The sequence below is a fragment of the Cetorhinus maximus genome, chromosome 23, assembly GCF_964194155.1.
Source record: "Cetorhinus maximus chromosome 23, sCetMax3.hap1.1, whole genome shotgun sequence".
Classification (NCBI taxonomy): Eukaryota; Metazoa; Chordata; class Chondrichthyes; order Lamniformes; family Cetorhinidae; genus Cetorhinus; species Cetorhinus maximus.
Window position 1 is genome coordinate 19509760 of NC_135901.1, and position 17594 is coordinate 19527353.

The following is a 17594-nucleotide window of genomic DNA, read 5'->3' on the forward strand; positions in this document are numbered from 1 at the left end:
GTTCCAGTCCTACTCCGGCCCCCTCCCACAACTCTTTCTCTGGTACATCGATGATTACTTCGGTGCTGCTTCATGCTCTCGTCGGGACCACCCCTCCACCATTTTCACATGTTTGATCTCTGACACTTCCCTTCCCTTCCTTGACCTCTCTGTCTCAATTTCTGGTGATAGACTGTCCATCAATTTCCATTACAAGCCTACCAACTCCCACAGCTACCTCAACTACAGCTCCTCACACCCCGCTTCCTGTAAGGACTCCATCCCATTCTCTCAGTTCCTTCACCTCCGTTGCATCTGTTCTGATGATGCTACCTCCAAAAACAGTTCCTCTGACATGTCCTCCTTCTTCCTTAACCGAAGTTTTCCACCCACATTCGTTGACAGGGCCCTCAACCGTGTCCGGACCATCTCCCGCGCATCCGCCCTCACGCCTTCTCTGCCCTCCCAGAAACATGATAGGGTCCCCCTTGTCCTCACTTATCACCCCACCAGCCTCCGCATTCAAAGGATCATCCTCCACCATTTCCACCAACTCCAGCATGATGCCACCACCAAACACATCTTCCCTTCACCCCCTCTGGCGGCACTCCGTAGGGATCGTTCCCTCCGGGACACCCTGGTCCACTCCTCCATCACCCGCTACTCCTCAACCCCCACCTATGGCACCTTCCCATGCCCACGCAAAAGATGCAACACCTGCCCCTTCACTTCCTCTCTCCTCACCGTCCAAGGGCCCAAACACTCCTTTCAAGTGAAGCAGCATTTCACTTGCATTTCCCCTCACTTAGTCTACTGCATTCGTTGCTCCCAATGTGGTCTCCTCTACACTGGAGAGACCAAATGTAAACTGGGCGACCGCTTTGCAGAACACCTGCGGTCTGTCCCCAAGAAAGACCCAAACCTCCCTGTCACTTGCAATTTTAAGACTCCACCCTGCTCTCTTGCCCACATGCCTGTCCTTGGCTTGCTCCATTGTTCCAGTGAAGCTCAATGCAAACTGGAGGAACAGCACCTCATCTTCCAACTAGGCACTTTACAGACTTCCGGACTGAATATTGAGTTCAACAACTTTAGATCTTGAACTCCCTCCTCCATCCCCGCCCCCTTTCCGTTTCTTCCCCCTCCCTTTTGTTTTTTCCAATAATTTATAGAGATTTTTCTTTTCCCACCAATTTCCATTATTTTTAAATCGATACCTTTTATGCTCTTTTAGTCTTATTTTACCCCACCCCCACTAGAGCTGTACCTTGCGTGTCCTGCCATCCATTCTTAATTAGCACATTATTTTACATAATATCACCACCTTCAACACCTCTTTGTGCTTTTGTCTGTGACATCTTTTGATTAACTGCTCCTATCACTGCTTGCTTGTCCCTACAACCACCACCACCCCACTTCTCTCCCCCCACCCCACACCTTTAACCAGCTTATATTTCATATTTTTACTTAGTTCTGTTGAAGGGTCATGAGGACTCGAAGCGTCAACTTTGTTCTTCTCCACCGATATTGCCAGACCTGCTGAGTTTTCCAGGTAATTCTGTTTTTGTCCCGGTTATAAGCCCCGGTGCTGCATACACGAGACTTGCAGCGTCTTATTCGGGATTTGGAGCCGACATCAGCTATTTATGAAGCCTCCTCTCCCTCCCCATTGCCCCATCCAATTCCCGACTCCCTTCCTTCCTCCATCCCGCTGACTCTCACCCGTTGCAAGAAGCATCTCCAGCACTGGCAGGGTTCTCATCAAACTGATACTGCGCATGTTCCAGATACTGTCCAGTACTGCAGCTGTGCAATGGGCCCCTATAGAGGGAATGGGGCACGTTAGCGACCGCAGGGAATGTTGGGTAGGGGCAGCACCATTGCTTCCTCAAATAGGAACTAGAAAAAAATACGACCAAATTGCGATAGGTTAAAAGAAAGCACACACAAATCTTACTGAATTGATGCTCTGCCATGCTCAATTTTTCGAATTGATTTAATCTGCTGCTCTCCCCTGGAAATACACATAAATTTTAAGGATTTTCCCACTGTTTTCCCTCTCCCCTTTCCTGAAGGTGCTGCTGATTTTGCTGAGTTCAATCCCACAGTCACTTCTCTCTATCCCCGATGCTGAAAATTCACAATCATTGGGACCAGTATGACAAACTCCAGTTAAAACTGATTTTAAAAATTGTCAGCACCCTGATGTGACTGAGGTCAAAGAGGCTGTACACTACAGGGAAGAATTCCCCTCATCCCGCACAGCAAGTAAGGACTCACTCGTCCTACATGATGAGGCTTTTTATCACAAGGATAGTTTTAATTTGACTTGGGCCACACCTCGATGCCTGCAAAAAGAATTATTTTTGTTTCGGGATCAAATTGGGGGAGTGTTTTTACCTCACCCTTAAAGCCCATGTTTTGTATGTGTTGTATGTGTGTGTGTGTGCGCTTGTGTATAGGGGTTAAGAAGGGGTCGAGTTTAAGTTGTAGAGTTAAAAGTTAGCAGTTAATTTTTCTTCTGATTGCCACTGGTTACAGATAATTTGTTTAATAAACAGTTATTTTCTTGTTAACTTTACAAACTTGGTGCTCGTATTCTGTTAATCTAAATTAAATTACAGTTAGGTAAAATTGGGACAATTTGGTGGTCTAATCAAACTTCTCACATTTGTCTCAGCTCAGGGACCAGTGGGCCTTGCTATTACAGTGAACTATCCCCAGTGAGTCGTGACAATACCAGGTTGATCTTTTCTATTGAACTTTACCTAGAGCGAGTCATTCCAATTCCCATTTGGTGTTGTGATTTTTCTCTTTTATTCTAAGTGCAGCCATCCCATTAATTACCATTCTATCTCATTCATGAGTAGTGGAGGAATGTTACCGTCCAATTTGACATTCACATAATATGATGTTTTTACATCAGACACAGAAGCATTTGCAATCAGGTTGGTGATAACTCCCATATCTCCCGTTCTCAAGCACTTTGTCTTGAAAGATACAAATGGGAATTAGCCAAATCTTTAAAAGGCAAAGTCTTTAGTTCAAATTGTCACGATGCTGTCAGTGGAAAGGGGTAACTTCTCTAATTGTTTGCAAATGGGTGGAGAAAACAGTCACAAATGCACACAACTGTGTCAACTTTACGTAACTTCATTTTCAGATCAAAGATGAATCAAACACATTTTGAACTTTGCTTTCCCAAATCATTTGCTTTTTTATTCAGCTTTATTTCTGTTTTTATTCTGCTCTTTCTTCAGGCACCTATTCAAATGACTGTAATGAAACTAAAGAAAAATAAAACTAAAAAAGTTAGCTTTCACAGAAAAGGAGAAGATTCAACATTCTTAGATCTGTTATGGTCCTACACACCAGACACCGAAGTTGTTGGCAAGATCCAGTTAGGGTGAAATAATGTTTTGTTTAAAATGGACAAGGTTTGAGATTGAAGACAATTGTCAGAGAATAAATCCATAAGATTCCATGGGTTTTGAACAAACAAATATAAACTTTCATGAACAACCTATTTTGTACTCCAACATTCAGAGTTAATATGAGGTACGTGTGAATTAACAGGCAAACTGTGGTCGAACACTCCACCCTACACAATAAATGGCAAATATGACCAAAACAGAGTCCACCAATTTCTCAATATCCATCCAGACGTCAGTAATCACTCCAAGTCAACCAATCTCATTGAAATTCTGTCTTTCTCACAAGGGGCTGCTGTCTTTGCCTTCAAAGATCTCATCATGGAATTCTCTCCACAAGTCACTCCAACTTGGACAGCATCAATGGCAACCTCTCACAGTTTCAATCTCGTCTCCCGAGATTCTGTTCCCTTGGATTCCAGAGTCCTCACTCAAGTACCAAGTCACAAGCACTTCAGCTCTTTGGCTGTGACGAGAGAACACTACTGCTCCAAAATGGTAGCTTTGCCCCGAAGGCCAGCAGCAAAGAATCACCAAACTTCTACTGTCTTCTTGGATATTCAGGGCTTCTCCTGAGCACTCTTCATTAATATCTCCTAACTTCAGCCCTTTTCCTACTTGGGGCCTCTTTCTCTGCTCTTCTCTTTTTATCTTAACTGGGACTTCTCCCTCTCTCCTGCCAGGGCACTTGTCATCAATGGTGCTCCATTCCCAGTCACATGACATGGGTTTTCGCACCTTTTTCCTTTATGCACAGGTGCACTGGGCCAGTCCTTGGCCCAAAGAACTCAAAATGCCAAACTGTGAATGTACAGCCCACTCCCAGCCTGCACATGTGTGGACACTCCGAGGTCTGTTGGGACTTGCAGTTCCTGGCCCCAGCTCCCAACTCCAAAGTAAGTCTGACTTTCATAACGGACCCAAAAGAGATAAAGAGGATGGAGCTTCCCACAGCTTCTGAGATAGGACCATAAGCTCAAGACTGAAGCTTTTCTTCAGGGAATCAAACCTTCCAGTGCCGTTTACAATTGTACAAATACATTGTAATTCATAGTAAAAAGGTTTACTTTCAATCAGTAGTTAAAATGTTTCACTTTTCTCAGCACAGAAGCTGGCAGCATTTTAGATTAAATACCAATCATACACTTCTCTTGCAGCTGGCGTATGGAGAAGGTCATGTCCCCTGTAGATCTGCCAGCACAAAAACCGCATTGTGGCTCTGGACACTCAGTTTGCGAGTATGTGAAGTCTTTTAAGCATGACCTAATGAAGGCCTTCGTAGTAACTCTGGGAAGTGAGATGTCCCTGTCGTTGTTACAATCTACTCTGTCACTTTTGTTTTTGATTATTTTGATGATTTTTGCATCACGCATCTCCTGTGGAACAACCTGCCAACAGAGAAGGGCACGAGTACACGGGACTTTCAGTGCTTGAGCAGCACAGCTGGAATTCCATTCTTGCCGGGTGCCTTTCTGCTTGCTGAGCAATCAATGGACTTTGAGCTGAAGTGATGAAGGTTCCTCATCAAACTCAACCATGACAGGAAGCTGCAGGAGAGCATGAAACAGAGAGTGGGAGATGTCCGTCTCATGAGAGTACTTCACCATCTGCAAACTTCAAGGGGGCAACATTCGTGATGTTTGGACCAAGCGCCCTCTTAATCCCATCATACATAGCATGGAGACTTCTGTTATCAGCGACAGTTTTGATTGCCTGAAGTTGGCTGATCTAGTGTTTATTTTTACATCATCTCCCTGTCTTCTCCAGAATGTTAAACTCCAACCAGTTATAGGGATCGTTAACAATAGCAGAAATAAACCAAATATTGTCAGACTATCAGTCCTGGATGTGATTAACAGCAGCAATAACAGCAGAATCCAACCCTTGCAGTCACTTATAAATTTGCTGCTGTCTCAGCAGATATCATTACTGAGTGAATCCCTTCCCACACACTGAGTAGGTGATTGGTCTCTTCCAGTGTGAACTTGTTGGTGTGCACTGAAAATGGATGACTTCCTGCACCTCTTTCCGCTGGAAATACAGCTGAATGGCTTCTCCTCACTGTGACCTCGCTGGTGTCTCAGCAGGTTGGATGACTGGTTGAATCCCTTCCCACAGTCAGAGCAGGTAAACGGTCTCTCCTCAGTGTGAACTCGCTGGTGTGCCCTGAGATTAGATGGAGACTTGAGCCTCTTTCCACAGGAATTGCAGCTGAATGGTCTCTCCTCAGAGTGGATTCTCTGGTGTAATTTGAGGCTGGCTGACTGAGTGAATCCCTTCCCACACACAGAGCAGGTGAATGGCCTCTCTCCTGTGTGAACTCTCCGGTGTGCAATGAGGGTGGAAGAATGCCTGAAACTCTTTCCACAGGAAGTGCAGTTGAATGGCCTCTCCTCGGTGTGAATTCGCTGGTGTGATATGAGGCAGGTTGTCTGAGTAAATCCCTTCCCACATACAGGGCAGATGAATGGTCTCTCCTCAGTGTGAATTTGCTGGTGTGTCAGCAGGTGGGACGAGCGAGTGAATCCCTTCCCACACTCGGAGCAGGTGAATGGCCTCTCCCCAGTGTGAATTCGCTGATGTGTCAGCAGGTTGAATGACTGAGTGAATCCCTTCCCACAAACTGAGCAGGTGAATGGTCTCTCCTCAGTGTGAATTCGCTGGTGTGTCAGCAGGTTGAATGACTGAGTGAATCCCTTCCCACACACGGAACAGGTGAAGGGTCTCTCTTCAGTGTGAACTCGCTGGTGTCTCAGCAGATTAGATGACTGGTTGAATCCCTTCCCACACACAGAGCAGGTGAATGGCTTCTCCCCAGAGTGAATGCGTTGATGAGTTTCCAGCTGGGATGGTGATCTGAATCCCTTCCCACAGCCCCTGCATTTCCAAGGTTTCTCCATGGTGCGGGTGTTCTTATGTCCCTCCAGTTTCGATGATCAGTTGGAGCCTCATCCACAGGCAGAACATGTGTACAGTTTCTCCCAGCTGTGAATGGTGTGATGTCTTATCAGGCTGTGTAACTGGTGAAAGCTATTTCCAGTCAGTGCACTACAACAATCTCACTCCAATATGTGTGTGTCTTGGTGCTTTTCCAGTCACACTGATGTTTGAAGCGTTCTCCCACAGAGAGAACAAGCATTTCTCCTTCCACATTCAAAGGATGATGATTTTCAGACCCTGATTAATTGAGTGACTCTGTCAGATGTTGATGTTATGTTTGGTTTAAGTTTCCCATCTGTAAATTCTCCCCTTCTGATTACCCTGTAAAATGTATTTGCAGAAGTTATCACTGTAGGTTCAGCATAGAAATTCAGAACAGACTATTCTAATTTCGATGGAACATTTCTTCCTTTCTATTTGTCCCAATGGTGTATATCCCCGTCCCACACATGCTCCCCAACGTGTGGAGATCCAAACACTTCACACCTCTTCCACCCTCCACTCCCAGTTTTCACCCTTTCTACTCCTGCCCGAGTTTAGTTCTTCAGCTCCTGTGTGCAGAGTGAGACTAAAATGAATGAATCAATCATTTTCTCTCCTGATCACTGGGACCCTGAAGGCCCGCCCACTCCGTTACGTCACTAATATGACCACGCATGCGCTCTGCACCCCGCTGAAATAAGATGGCGGCCGTTGACTTCTGGGAAAAGCCCTGAGGCTGCAAACGCGGCACCTACAGGTTCTAATTCGGGGCTTGCGGCCTTCACCTGGTGTTCATGAACCCTCTCCGCCCTCCCGCCGGTTCCCCGCCGCCGCCTCTTCCCGGCTGCCGAGTGACAATCCCCAGCGTTCGCTGCAATAAATGGAGAAATTGTTGGAAATACCCAGCAGTTCCGGCAACATCTATACAGAGAGAGAGAGTTAATGTTTCAGGTCTCTGACCTTCCGTCAGTCTGTAATAAACCCCTCCCTCCAGCCGCTTTCATTCAGCCTCTGGGAGCCGCACTCGCTTCACTGAGGCTGCGCACGACCCCGTTCAGCCTGGAGCCGCATCGCGCATGCTTAGCGCAGTCAGGCGGACTGTGGGTGGGGGGCTTCCCGCGCTTGCGCGCTGCGGCCCTTCTGGTGGAGATGGGCCATATCCACGCATGTGGTGTATTGTGGGTAGGACCATCAGCCATTAATTGAAACAACAGAAGAATATTAATGTGTCAGAATCATTGAAAAATAGCATCGGAGAAAACAGTGAACATTATTTACTCCCACTCCCCATCAGTCTCTCCAAATTAATATGTTAATACAAATAATTAATTTGATAATTATAAAAGGTGTTTTCCTTCATGTTTATCTAATTGTGTTCCCGCTAATTCATGGCCACAGTTTATTTCTTCCTCCCAGCCCCTGAGCTTCCCCTGAAAGTGGAATATCGGTGAGTGGTGAACGATTATCCTGGGAACCAACAAGAAATGGAATTCAGAGGCTGGAGGATCAATGGAGAAGCAGCTTCTGCGTAAAATTACAGGGCTTGACAGCTGGAACCTGAGTTGACGAGTTAAATGGGTCTGTGTGAATACCGATAAACAAATTATCTCTTCAAAATTTATTCCAGATTTCTTTCATTAAAAAACAGCTTAACTGTTGTTGGTATTTTGTTTTTCTGGTGTCAGACTCTTTATCACCAGTTGGATCAGGTGCTTAAAGGTAATTCCTTTAAAGGTGATTCACCTTTCCATATTGCTGTTAATTAAAGATACGGGGATTCATTTGTCCCTCATTATGCATCCATATGTGATATTTAGAAGGATAATTTCTCACCTTTCTACATGTTTAGTCATTAAATAAGCATCCTTTCCATAATTAGTGATCCACATTCCATATTGGGGAGATGCATGGTGTTTTCAGCCTTTAAAATTCTTGTCCGTTTGTTTAATTCTCTCCATGACCTCACCCCTCCCTATCTCTGTGACCTCCTGGAGACTCCAACTCTCTTAATAAGCAACAACTAGTTCCAGTGTCAGAAGGATTGGTGAATAGTCAGCTCAGGTTTAAGTTAACATTGAAAAGAGTATGAGTGGATATGAGACATTATTCCAGACATGATCTGGGTTCCACTGCCCGAAATGATGGCGGAAATAAATTCAATAGTAACTTTCATAAAGTGATAAATTCTTGAATTGGAAAACATTGCACATCAGCAGACAAAAGGCAGAAAAGTGGAGCCAGAATGGGCATGATGAGCTGAATGACCTCTGCCTGAATCGTATCATTTTCTGATTTTCTGAACTCATTGTTACTCTAGTTCTGGTTTCTTACTCATAAAAAACCTACTCACTGATTCTCAATTTCAGTTCCACCAGGGCCACAGTGCTCCAGATCTCATTACAGCCCTTGGTACAAACATGGACAAAAGAGCTGAATTCCAGAGGTGAGGTGAGGGTGACTGCCTCTAACATTATAGCAGCATTTGACCGAGTGAGGCATCAAGAACCACAGTAAAATTTAACTCAGTTGGAATCAGTGTGGAAAACTCAGCTTGGAAATATATATAGCACAAAGAAAGATGATTATGGTTGTTGAAGGCCAATCATCTCAGTCCCAGAACACTTCTGCAGGAGTTCCTCAGGGTGGTGTCCTAGGTCCAACCATCTTCAGCTGCTTCATCATAACTTTTCTCTTGTCAGAGTTCATTCCTTCACTGTCACTGCACTTACACCACATAGATTGCAGCAGTTCCAGAACTGGATCACGATCACCTTCCAAGGGCAATTAGAGATGGGCAACAAATATTGTCCTTGCCAGTGATGCCCACATCCCATGAACAAATTGTAGAAAGGAATTAAACTAGAATTGTCTGTTCTGAATTTCTATCCTGTACTGACTTTTGTAAACACCTTTTAGAGGATATTTGAAAAGTAGGATTTCCCCATCAAGGCTGGAAATTCAACACAGTCAAAGTAGGGTGAGGCCGTACACCGGCCCGTTGTGGGAAGGGATTCTCTAATTCATCATCCCTGCTGATGCACCAACGCATTCACACAAGGGAGAGTCCATTTGTCTGTTCCCTATATCGGGAGGGATTTAATCGACTATCCAGACTTTTGAAACATTTACGTATTTACTCTGGGGAAAGTCTGTTCACCTGCTTTGTCTGTGGGAAGAGATTTAATTGGCCATCCAAACTACTGACACACCAGCGAGTTCACATTGGGGAGAAGGCGTTTGCCTGCTCTATGTTAAGGGAAGGGATTCAGTAATTCATATGACCTGCTGATACACCACTGAATTCGCACTGGGGAAAGGCCATTCAACTGCACTGTATGTGGAAAGGGATTCATTTGGTCATCCCACCTTCTGACACTTCAGCTTGTTAACACTGATAAAAGACCTTTTAAATATACTGACTGCGAGAAGACCTTTAAAACTAAAAAGGATCTCTTCACACACCAGCGCGTTCACACTGTGGAGAGGCCGTTCACCTGCTCCATGTGTGGAGAGGGATTCACTCAGTCAGGCTCCTGGCTGACACACCAGCGAGTTCACAAGTGACTGTAGGGATTGGATTCTGCATGCTTTGCTGCTGTTAATAATGATCAGGATTGAATTATTTTATTCTGACAGTTGGCTTTGTTTCTGCTGATATTAATGAACCATATAAGTGGGCCACTCTTTAATATTGCAGATTGTTGTACATTTTTGTCTTTCCCATCTGAGTGTTTAGCCTCATCTGGTTGGAACTCAGAAAGGACAATATGGGGGAGGATCATACGGCAGGAACAGAACTTCAGCCTGGACACAGTCCTTCAGGGTCACACTGAGAGGGACAAACGGCACTTTATTTGCTTCTAAAAGACCTTCACTCCAACTAAAGGATCAGCTCAGCCAAGAAGACAACAGGCCCATATTGATATAAAGACTGAGTTATCAATTTCATTTTTATGATTACGGCTTTAACTTCATCTGTATCTAACTTCTGTGTGTGAGATACTGTGAGTGAGAAGAGTGATTGAGATGTTGCATTTAAACATCCAGGGCAAGAGTGTGACAATAAATAACCTGTTTTACTTTTAAAAATCACCAGAAAGCCTGCTGCTGGAATTTATTTTAAATTAAGAAAAATCACTCAGAAGGTAAGGAAATGACAGACAAACATCCTGATTATGGACTGGAAGTGACCACCTAAATTCTGTCTGTAACAATGAGAAGATCCTCTGACTTACCCACCCGCACCCCTCCACACTGGGCAGTCAAAGATTAGGATCCTGGGGGGGGGGGGATTTTATAAACCAATAATTATTTACACTCTTTCGAGTTATCAAATGTCACAGATTGCAACTCTTTGAGTACAATCACAGTTCTTGGTTTTCCAGGAGTGGGACATGAACCCACAACCCTCTGATTCAAAGACGAGGGTGCTATGAACTGAGCCACATTATGGATCCTGGGGCTGAAGTGAAACCAAAAGTTGTGTAACTCATTCCAGTAACAATACGGGACTGCAGCCTCTCACACTGAATATATACATGCCCCTTTAAAACGACATCAGCACCAGGACCCGGTTGGGAACGCAAATCCTGAAACCCCGCCCACTTTGTTACATCACCAAGATGGCCGCGCATTCACTCTGCCCCCTTGAATCAAGATGTCGGCCGTTAACCTGGGCTTGTTCTCGGGAAATAGACTAAAAGCTGCAAACACGGGAGCTGCAGGTCCGTATTCCAGATCTGAGGGCTTCACCAAGCGTTTAAAAACCCTCCCTGTCCACCCGCCGGCTCCACCGCTGCCTCTGTGTTTCCGTTTTCTTACCGGCTGCAGATGAGACAAAGAAGCATCGCTCCCCATCGCCATCCCTCGTGTTGCGCATGCACCCGACGCTGCGCCTGCGCACTGCTCTCCTGAGGCGTGGCTAGGGGACAATCATTATCGCTCGGAATGCTGGGTATAGACCCCGCCATCGAAAATCAAATAAGCGAATAGTCATTTTTCGCTGTGATGTAGAGATTGGGTCAGGGTATCGCAATGAATAACATTCGGATCAAATCCCACTGCATTTCTGTCTCTGGCCACTGCATCTTTCCATCTGGTCTTAGACCTTCGTCTTCTTCCTGACAGTCCCATGTCCATCACTCGCCTCACCACATTTCCTCTCTCTCTCTCCACAATGGATGACCAGACCATTTCAATCTCTTCTCAGCTACTTCCTTTGATGTTTCCACAATCTTCACTGACCCCCTGATATACTGGTTCCTGATCTAATCATTTCTTGTCACTCCACACATCCATCTCAGTATCTCTATCTCATTAGTATCGAGGCATTGTTCTTACCTTCTTGAGATTGACCAAGTTTCTGCTCTGTATAACAAGGCCGGTCTCACAACTGCCCTGTAGATTCTTCTTTTTCAATTTCAGTCACAATTTTCTATCAAATCACACTGCACTGCACTTCTTCCAATTACTCCAACCAGAGCTAATCCTTTTCCTAATTTCCATACTTCCATCTCCTGCCATCACTGACCCCAGGTACTTGAAGCTATTCACATTCTCCAAGCCTTTGCCCCTAATCTTACACCTTCATTCTGATTCTCTTCCCTAGACTCGAACTGACAGTCCATAGAGAAAAGCAAAATACTGCGGATGCTGGAAATCTGAAACAAAAACTGAAAATGCTGGAAAAACTCAGCAAGTCTAGCAGCATCTGTGGAGAGAGAAACAGAGTTAATGTTTCAAATCCGAATGACCCTTCTTCAGAGCTCTTCTGACAGACCATAGATTGGGTCCTCGGTTCACGCATGTCCTTTAGGAAAGGAAATCTGCTGTCCTTACCCAGTTTGGCCTACATGTGACTCCAGTCCCACAGCAATGTGGTTGACTCTTAGCTGCCCTCTGCAATGACCGAGCAAGTCAGTCAGTTCAAAGGCAATTAGAGATGGGCAACAAATGCTGGTCTTGTCAGCGACTCCCACAGCCCATGAAAGAATAAAAACAAAACTAATCGTCATACCTGTGTCTTCTGGTGCATTTCTCCAGTTCCCCAGATATCGATACAAACATGTGAATTAGGGGCAGGAGTGGGCCGCTTAGCCCACTGAGCCTGCTCCACCATTCAATAAGATTATGGCTGATCTGAATGTAACCTCACCTATATATTCCCACCTACAACTCCCCGCCCCCCCAAGATAACCTGTCACCCCCTTGTTAATCAAGAATCTATCTAACTCTGCCTTAAACATGTTCAAATACTCTGCTTCCACTGCACTTAGAGGAAGAGAGTTCCAAAGATTCACTACCGTCTAAGAGAAAAAAATTCTCCTCATCTCTGACTTAAATGAGCGACCCCTTATTTTTAAACAGTGACCCCTAGTTTTGATTCTCCCACAGGAGAAAACATCCTTCCACATCCATCCTGGCAACACCCCTCAGGATCTTGTATGTTTCAATCAAGTCACCTCTTACTCTTTTAAACTCCAGCGGATACAAGCTCACTCTGTCCAATCTTTCCTTATAAGATGACTTGCCCATTCCATGTGTTAGTCCAGTAAACCTCCTCTGTACTGCTTCCAGTTACATCTTTCCTTAAAAAGGAGACCAATACTACACACAGTACTCAAGATGTGGTATCACCAGTGCCCTGTATAATTGGACAATAACCTCCCTACTTTTGTATTCAATTCCCCACGCAATAAACAATAACATTCTATTAGCTTTCTTCATTGCTTACTGCACCTGCTTATTAACCTTTTGCGATTCATGCACTGGGACACATAGATCTCTCTGCATCTCAGAGCTCTGCAATCTCTCATCATTTAGATAATATGCTTTTTTACTCTTCCTGCCAAAAGGGACTATTTCACATTTTCCCACATTATACTCCATTTGCCAGATCGTTGCCCATTCACTTAATCTAACTAAATCCCTTTGTAACCTCCTTATGTCCTCTTCACAACTTACTTTCCTACGTACTCAGTCATGTTTGCATCATCCTCACCACATTGCTCACCGTTATCTGCAAATATAATTGACCATGGCATTTCCTGTTATACTAGCTCAGTTAGAACATCCGTGGCCATCAGGAAGAGGAAGGGGTTCAGTGTCCATCCTTGATGCAATTCAACTTTGACGTTGAAACTCTCTCTCCCCCCATACTGCTTCTTACTCTTGCCTTGACACTCCTTGGACGTGTCCTGTAATAGTCGTATATGCTCCTCAGGGACCCCATGAATTCTAACACAGACTGTAGATGGTACATACTGCTGCCACTGTGCGTCGGTGGTGGAGAGAGTGAATATTTGTGGATGTGATGCCAATCAAGCGAGCTGCTTTGTCCTGGGTGGTGTCAAGCTTCTTGTGTGTTGTGGGAACTGCACATCCAGGCAAGTGAAGAGTATTCTATCACACTCCTGACTTGTGCCTTGTAGATGATGGGCAGGCTTTGGAGAGTCAGGAGGTGAGTTACTCGTCGCATGATTCCTGCTCTTGTCGCTACAAAATTTATATGGCTATTCCAGTTCAGTTTATGGTTAATGGTAACCCCCAGGACGTTGATAGTGGGGGATTCAGTGATGGTAATACAACATCAAGGGGCGATGGTCAGATTCTCTCTTGGTGCTGAACATTGTGCAATAATCAGAGAACATCCCCACTTCTGACCTTATGATGGAAGGAAGGTCATTGATGAAGCAGCTGAAGGTGGTTGGGCCTAGGACACTACCATCAGGAACTCCTGCAGTGATGTCCCGGAGCTGAGATGACTGACCTCCAACAGCCACAATCATCTTCCTTTGTGCTAGGTATGACTCCATCCAGCGGAGAGTTATCCCCATGATTCCCATTGACTCCAGTTTTGCTGGGCATCCTTGATGCCACACTCGGTCAAATGCTGCCTTGATGTCAAGGGCAGTCACTCTCACCTCACCTCGGGAGTTCAGCTGTTTTGTCCATGTTTGAACCAAGGCTGTAATGAGGTCCGGAGCCGAGTGGCTCTGGTGGAACACAAACTTGGCGTCAGTGAGCAGGTTATAGCTAAGCAAGTGCCACTTGATAGCACTGTTGATGACCCCTTCCATTACTTTACACATGATGGAGAGTAGACTACTTCATGACATATCTAATATCCTTATTAACTCTGGGAAGAAAATCGGTCTGGGCGGGTAGGATGTAGATGGGAAATGGATAATGAAAAAGGATAGTGAAGAAAAATGAGCTAAAATAGAAGTGAGAAATAACAAGGGGGTCAATTGGATGCAGAAGCAGTAGAAACAAAGCTCAGAAATAAGAAATACTGATTATTAAAGTTTTTGGAATAATTCTGCCTGGGAGACAATCAGCATCAAGACCTTCGACTAAAATAAATGTGTGATATAGCCAATATCAAGTATATTACTAACAGATCTACCAAGGCACAGATCAAGCTGAGCCAGAGAATCTGCTATTTCACATCCAGAGGAGTGATGCACAATTATGTTGGTAAAATATGTGCATTCCCAATTTCTTGTTAAATTATAGCAAAATTATACCAAATGAGAGACACAAGCACAGACTGTGTTAACATGGGGATTGTTAACTCTCATGTGAAGCATCTCAGGACGTTTTTATTACATTAAAGGTGCTGTATAAATTCAAGATGTTGTCTACTTTAAGGAGCGATTCCATTACCAGTCTAAGCTGAAAAACCATGGATGCTGTGGCACCAGGGAGAGGACTTTTAGTGGCTGAGAGTGGAAAACGTTTCACTCGGTCATCCCATTTAGTGACACAGCAACACAGTCACAATGGATACACTGCTCAGGTATTTCATGAGTGCAAGAGGGTTTACTCAGTTTTCCCAACAACTTTGAAAATTCACATAATTGCTCTGGAGAGAGTCTAGAGGAGATTTACAAGAATGTTGCCAGGGCTTGAAAATTGCAGCTATGAGGAGATATTGGATAGGCTGAGCTTGTTTTCCTTAGAACAGAGGAGGCTAATTAGAGGTGACCCAATTGAGGTGTACAAAATTTTGAGGAGCCAAGATAGAGTAGACAGGAAAATTTTGTTTTCCCCAGCTGAGGGGTCAATTATCAGGCAGCATAGATTTAAGGTGATTGGTAGAAGGATTAATGGGGATATGAGGAAAAACCTTTTTCACTCAGAGGGCAGTGTGCATCTGGAATTCACTACCAAAGTTGAGAGTCGACGCTGAAATGCGCAACTCATTTAAAAGTTATCTGGATCTGCATCTGAAGTGCTGGAACATGCAAGGACACGGACCAGGTGCTGGAAAGTGGAATTAAAATGAGTGGCTGGTTTCTTTTTCTCTTTTTTGGCCGGCACAGACACAATGGGCTGAATGGCCTCTTTCCGCACTATAACTGTTTTTATGGTTCTAAAGGATTTGATGGATGCAGCACATTCATACCAGAGAGAGGCTGTTTAAATGTTCTCTGTGTGTGGGCAGTGATTTACTTGTTCTTCCCACCAGTTGAGACACCAGTGAGTTTACGTGACTGCAGGGGTTGGATTCTGCCATTTTTGCTGCTGTTCTCCTTCTTTCCGGTGGATAATGGAGAGCCCATGCAGCTGGCTTTCAGTATAATTTGTTCTTTAACTTTATTATTGGCCTCTCCGGCCCCAGTCTCCATTCCGCAAGAGGGAAACAAATCAGGATATCCTACTTTGTACTTTCAATTTGGGGGGTGGGGGGTGGGGGGGGGGGGGGGGTGTTACATTCGTCGCGGTAGAGAATGTCCCCTACACCTTGGTCTGAAGGGCAGTCACTCTCACCTCACCTCGAGAGTTCAGCTGTTTTGTCCGTGTTTGAACCAAAACTGTAACGAGGTCAGGAGACAAGTGGTTCTGATGGAACCCAATCTTGCCGTCAGTGAGCAGATTATTGCTAATCAAGTGCCGCTTGAGAGCACTGTTAAAGACCCCTTTCATTACTTTGCTGATGATAGAGGGTAGACTGATGGGGTGGTAATTGGCCGGGTTGGATTTGTCCTGCTTTTTGTGTACAGGACATACCCGGGCAATTTTCCACATAGCTGGGTAGATGCCAGTGTTGTTGCTGCACTGGAACAACTTGGCTAGGGGTGCAGCAAGCTCTGGAGCACAAGTCTTCAGTACTTTTGCTGGAGTATTGTCACTGTTGGCTAGCAGAAAACAGATAAACATCAGAAATGGGCTCTTTTTCTGATTAACAGGATGTGACAAGTGGAGTCCCGCAGGGGCCTGTGCTGGGGCCTCAACTTTTTCTAATTTATATCAATGACTTAGAAGAGGGGAGTGAAGGCAGCCAGCTAAATTTGCAGATGACACAAAGATGGGTCGGAAAGTATGTTGTGAAGAGGACATAAGCAGGTTGCAGACAGATATAGATGAGTTAAATGAGTGGGCAAAAAATCTGGCAAATGGAGTAAAATGTTGGAAAGTGTGAACTTGTTCACTTTGACAGGAAGAATAAAAAAGCAGAGTATTACTTAAATGGAGAATAGCTGCAGGATTCCAAGGGGCAGAGGGATCTAGGTGTTCTAATGTATTCGTCACAAAAAGTTAGTATGCAGATACAGCAACTAATTAAGAAAGCTAATGGAATGCTATCCTTTATTATGAGAGCAATTAAACGTAAAAGTAAGGATGTTATGATAAAAGCAAAATACTGCGGATGCTGCAAATCTGAAATAAAAACAGAAAATGCTGGAAAAACTCAGCAGGTCTGACAGCATCTGTGGAGAGAGAAACAGGGTTAACGTTTCGAGTCTGTCTGACTCTTCAGAGCTAAAGAGAAGCAGAATGCTTCTGTTATACAGGGCATTGGTGAGACAACATCTCGAACCTTGTGTGCAGTTTTGGTCTCCTTATTTAAGGAAGCGTGTAAATGCATTGGAGGTGGTTCAGAGGAGGTTTACTAGATTGATACCTGGAATCAGTGGGTTGTCTTATGAGGAAAGGTTAGGCAAGCTGGGCTTGTTTCCACTGGAGTTTAGAAGAGTGAGGGTAACTTGATTGAAGTATATAATATCCTGAATGGTCTTGACATGGTGGACGTGCAAAGGATGTTTCCGCTTGTGGGTGAGTCCAGGACAAAGGAGCACTGTTTTAAAATTAGGGGTTTCCCTTTTGGACAGAGGAGACATTTTTCTTTGAGGGCTGTGTGACTTTGCCTCCGAAGGCCGTGGAGGCGGGGCCATCGAATATTTTTAATGCAGGGGTAGGTAGACTCTTGTTTGGTAAGGGAATCAAAAGTTATCAGGGGTAGATGGGAATGTGGAA

The 17594-nt window shown here is 44.7% G+C and overlaps 2 protein-coding genes across 2 annotated transcripts in view; one reads left to right on the top strand and one right to left on the bottom strand.

The window, feature by feature from the left end:
* Nucleotides 1-17594, bottom strand: part of LOC144697870 (uncharacterized) — a 139273-nt gene that overhangs the window by 90601 nt on the left and 31078 nt on the right. Inside the window, exons 3-4 of the mRNA XM_078569840.1 lie at nt 7118-7203; nt 5341-6287 (exon numbers count right to left, since the gene is read on the bottom strand). Coding sequence (XP_078425966.1) covers nt 5341-6287; nt 7118-7203 — 1033 coding nt within the window. The remainder of the gene's footprint in view (nt 1-5340; nt 6288-7117; nt 7204-17594) is intronic.
* The window catches only part of LOC144697286 (uncharacterized), a 229749-nt gene that overhangs the window by 40136 nt on the left and 172019 nt on the right, over nt 1-17594 (top strand). The gene's annotated exons all lie outside the window — the stretch shown is intronic.